Below are 2,962 nucleotides of genomic sequence, written 5' to 3'. Positions count from 1 at the left end.
TCTTCTTTTTAACAAATATTAGACAGATAAAGAAACTTTCTAACGACAGAGGTCAGTGAGACCTGTCAACCCAGTGATGAGCCTTCATGCCACGTCTGCCATTATAACCCACAAGACCCAGCAAGTGTAAACCATGCAATACCCAAGCTGCAGTGTCAAATCCCAACCCTCAAAGAGGTAACATCAGTGCAACAAATAGCAATGATGACTAAGCATTCGCAACAAACAGGAACGAAGTGACACACTTGGGCGAGATACATATGAAACAAAACTATTCCACCCAGAGAGTCAAAATGAATTGAAACGCTCAATAGGCGCTTGAGCCACACGCTCATAACGAGTGCAGAGAAACCAAGAAAACATACCCAAAGAGAGGCAGTCACAGAAGTTTGCAGAGAGTACTTTCTCGAGGTTGAGACTTGAAAGCCATTTCTTGATCTCTGGGCCCGATCCAACACCGTTTCCTGAAACTAATTTGAAACTCTCTCTCTCTCTCTCTCTCTCTAAAAGAAAACGAACATAGATCAGAGAGGGAAAAGAATCAGGCAACGCACAAATTACATGCACTAGAAAAACGGAGTTGCAAGTAATATAAACAAAGGTTCCGGCCTTTCCTTGACAATTTCCCTTGAGGATCTGTCGACCATCTTCAAAAAACAGGCAGAAATTACAAATAAACAAAGAAAATGAACCTAACCTACAACATCACCATCTCTCTCTCTCTCTCTCTCTCTCTCTCTCTAAATGACTCAGTAAGAAGGCGGGGGACGAGGAGTGGCCCAGAACATATCATGGACTTGTCCGTTAGGCATCAAATTAGGAGGCAAAGTGAACATCGGCATAGAAGATGAAGCGTGATGTTGATTTGCTAATCCTTGAGAAGACTGAGATCCAGAATTATGACTACCGCTATTTCCAGGATGACTCATTCCTGCCGATGTCGGCTGCAATTGCATTGTCTCACCACCGTCCCCCACTGCCACATTCGCCTCCTCCGCCTCATCCTCCACCGGCAGCTGCTCATACGTTGCATTACTAAACGTGGCTGCGACAACCATTACTGGCCCTGATGCGACCAACGGACCCACAGCTGTGCCCCCAACTACCTGCCCCTGCCCACCCGACAAATAGACCGTCAGCCCGGTGGCCCCTGGCGGCGATGGAGCGGGCAAGAACGCGCCATTCAGGGACAAGATCTCAAATCTTCCTTGAAGAGCGATAACTCCTCCAGGCGCAGTGGGCTGCCTAAGAGTGACGTTAGTCACGATTCCACTCCCGCTGAGAACGGAAACCCCCCTATGTCTCCGCTGTGCGAAGTTTGCGATGCTCTCCGCGATGTCACTCCCACTGCTGATTTCGAGTATGTGGCTACGCAGTGAGTTAGGGCTCTCTTTGGTGACCACAATAGGGGGTCTCGGCTTGTTCTTCGACCCAGGAGGCCGGCCTCTGGGCCTTCGCCCACTTCTGCTGCCGCTGCTACTGCCGCTGCGGGGCTCAGGGGTCTCGTGGATGGAGCCTCCTGGGTCATCACCGGCTCCTGCGTTGTCGTGGCTGTCATCATCCTGAGAGTCGGCCTCGCTAAGGTTTGGATTGGTTTTGCTAGTGCCGCTGCTGTTTGTGGGCGTGGCAATCGCGTTATTGGCGTTGTCCATGAAGTCTTGTTCTCTAATCGGAGGTATGCCCCTGCTCAAACCGCCCCTGCGGTCCTCGTCCGCGTTACTCAGCTGGAAAGGAGGCGGATCTGCGCCCCTCATCGCCACATTCCCGGCCCACCACCGATTTGCCATCCGAATTCAATCGCAAGAAGAGGCAAATAAACCGTCACTAAGCCCCTCTTACGGTCTTTGATGAGTCAGACAACGATAAACAACCAATAGACCGGACCAAAAAAAGGATCTCTGAAAATGGATAAGAGAGATTATTTCTGGACGCAGCTTCGTCCTTTTTCTTCCCTTTAGTTCGCTTCTATGTGCGTGAAAGATGTAAATGCGAGAAACCCAAATATCCAAAAAAAGAAAAACCCTTATCTCCCTGATTTATTTTTCCTTACCCACTACAGGAGAAGACCCAGCTGTGCGTGCATGTTGCTCGAATCGGACATTGAAGACATGGGAGTTTCTTGTTTTCTCTTTCTAGCGTCGATGCCCTAATTCTCGAGAAATTTCTAGATCGAGCATGACCCAGGATGGAGAAACCCTCGGCTGATGAGCTGGAGAACCGCCCTGACCCTCAGATCTGACAAGAAATCACGGCTCGTCGTAGTCACAAGCAAAGCGTGTACCTAACTGAAACTGGGAGATTTTATGACCGAGCAAGCAGAATGATGAAACTCATGAAGAACACCTAGGACTTTCTCGCGGCGTTTCTGAGAATCTAGAGAGAGAGAGAGAGAGAGAGAGAGAGAGAGAGAGGAAGGGAGGGGGGAAGCTTTTGTACCTCAGACAAAATCAAAGGTTCAGCTTCACTTTTAGCACTTACTGCCGTTAGGACATAACTCCATTTTTGCGGCTGCTTTATTAGCGGTGTGGAAGATTTCTTCGTACCTGAGAGACCAAAGGTTAGCTGGTGTACATCGGTCAAAGGAGACCCAGTGTCAGTTCCGCTTCTAGGGGCTCGCAGTGAAGATTCGTGGCTCACTCTTAATAGAGAAGCTTTCACAAGGGTCTAGTCCTTTTGGTTGTCTCCTTGCCAAGGGCCGGTGCGGCACAAGTTCCGTCAGACTCGCGAAACGAAAATTATATCTTGTAAAAGCAAAAATAATAATATGCAGGAGAAGCCTGACTTTTTATTCAAAGAAACCAAAGAAACCCTCACCTTTTAAATTTGCTTAAATGAGAATTAACTGTTCATTAAACTATAAATAACGATCCATCATCCAATGTTTCACTTGGAATGTCACTTCAATAAAAGTAGCAACGTCGCTTTGAAATTTAGTATTGTCAGTATTATTAGGCTAGCACTA

General features: G+C 47.8%; 1 protein-coding gene across 1 annotated transcript; it reads right to left on the bottom strand.

The window, feature by feature from the left end:
• Positions 1 to 541: 541 nt before the first annotated feature.
• On the bottom strand, positions 542 to 2,621 carry LOC104421912 (AT-hook motif nuclear-localized protein 15). The gene is made up of 2 exons (XM_010034076.3): positions 2,437 to 2,621; positions 542 to 2,285 (listed from the first exon to the last, which is right to left on the bottom strand). The coding sequence occupies exon 2, from the start codon at positions 1,785 to 1,787 to the stop codon at positions 750 to 752; it is 1,038 nt and encodes a 345-aa protein (XP_010032378.1). The 5' UTR covers positions 1,788 to 2,285; positions 2,437 to 2,621; the 3' UTR covers positions 542 to 749.
• Positions 2,622 to 2,962: the final 341 nt, after the last annotated feature.

This window comes from Eucalyptus grandis, chromosome 3, assembly GCF_016545825.1.
Source record: "Eucalyptus grandis isolate ANBG69807.140 chromosome 3, ASM1654582v1, whole genome shotgun sequence".
Taxonomy (NCBI): Eukaryota; Viridiplantae; Streptophyta; class Magnoliopsida; order Myrtales; family Myrtaceae; genus Eucalyptus; species Eucalyptus grandis.
This window is presented reverse-complemented; position numbering and strand designations above follow the sequence as displayed.

Bases quoted from the DNA above. Each gene is read 5' to 3' on its own strand.
- LOC104421912 (XM_010034076.3), bottom strand. From the start codon at position 1,787: ATGGCAAATCGGTGGTGGGCCGGGAATGTGGCGATGAGGGGCGCAGAT.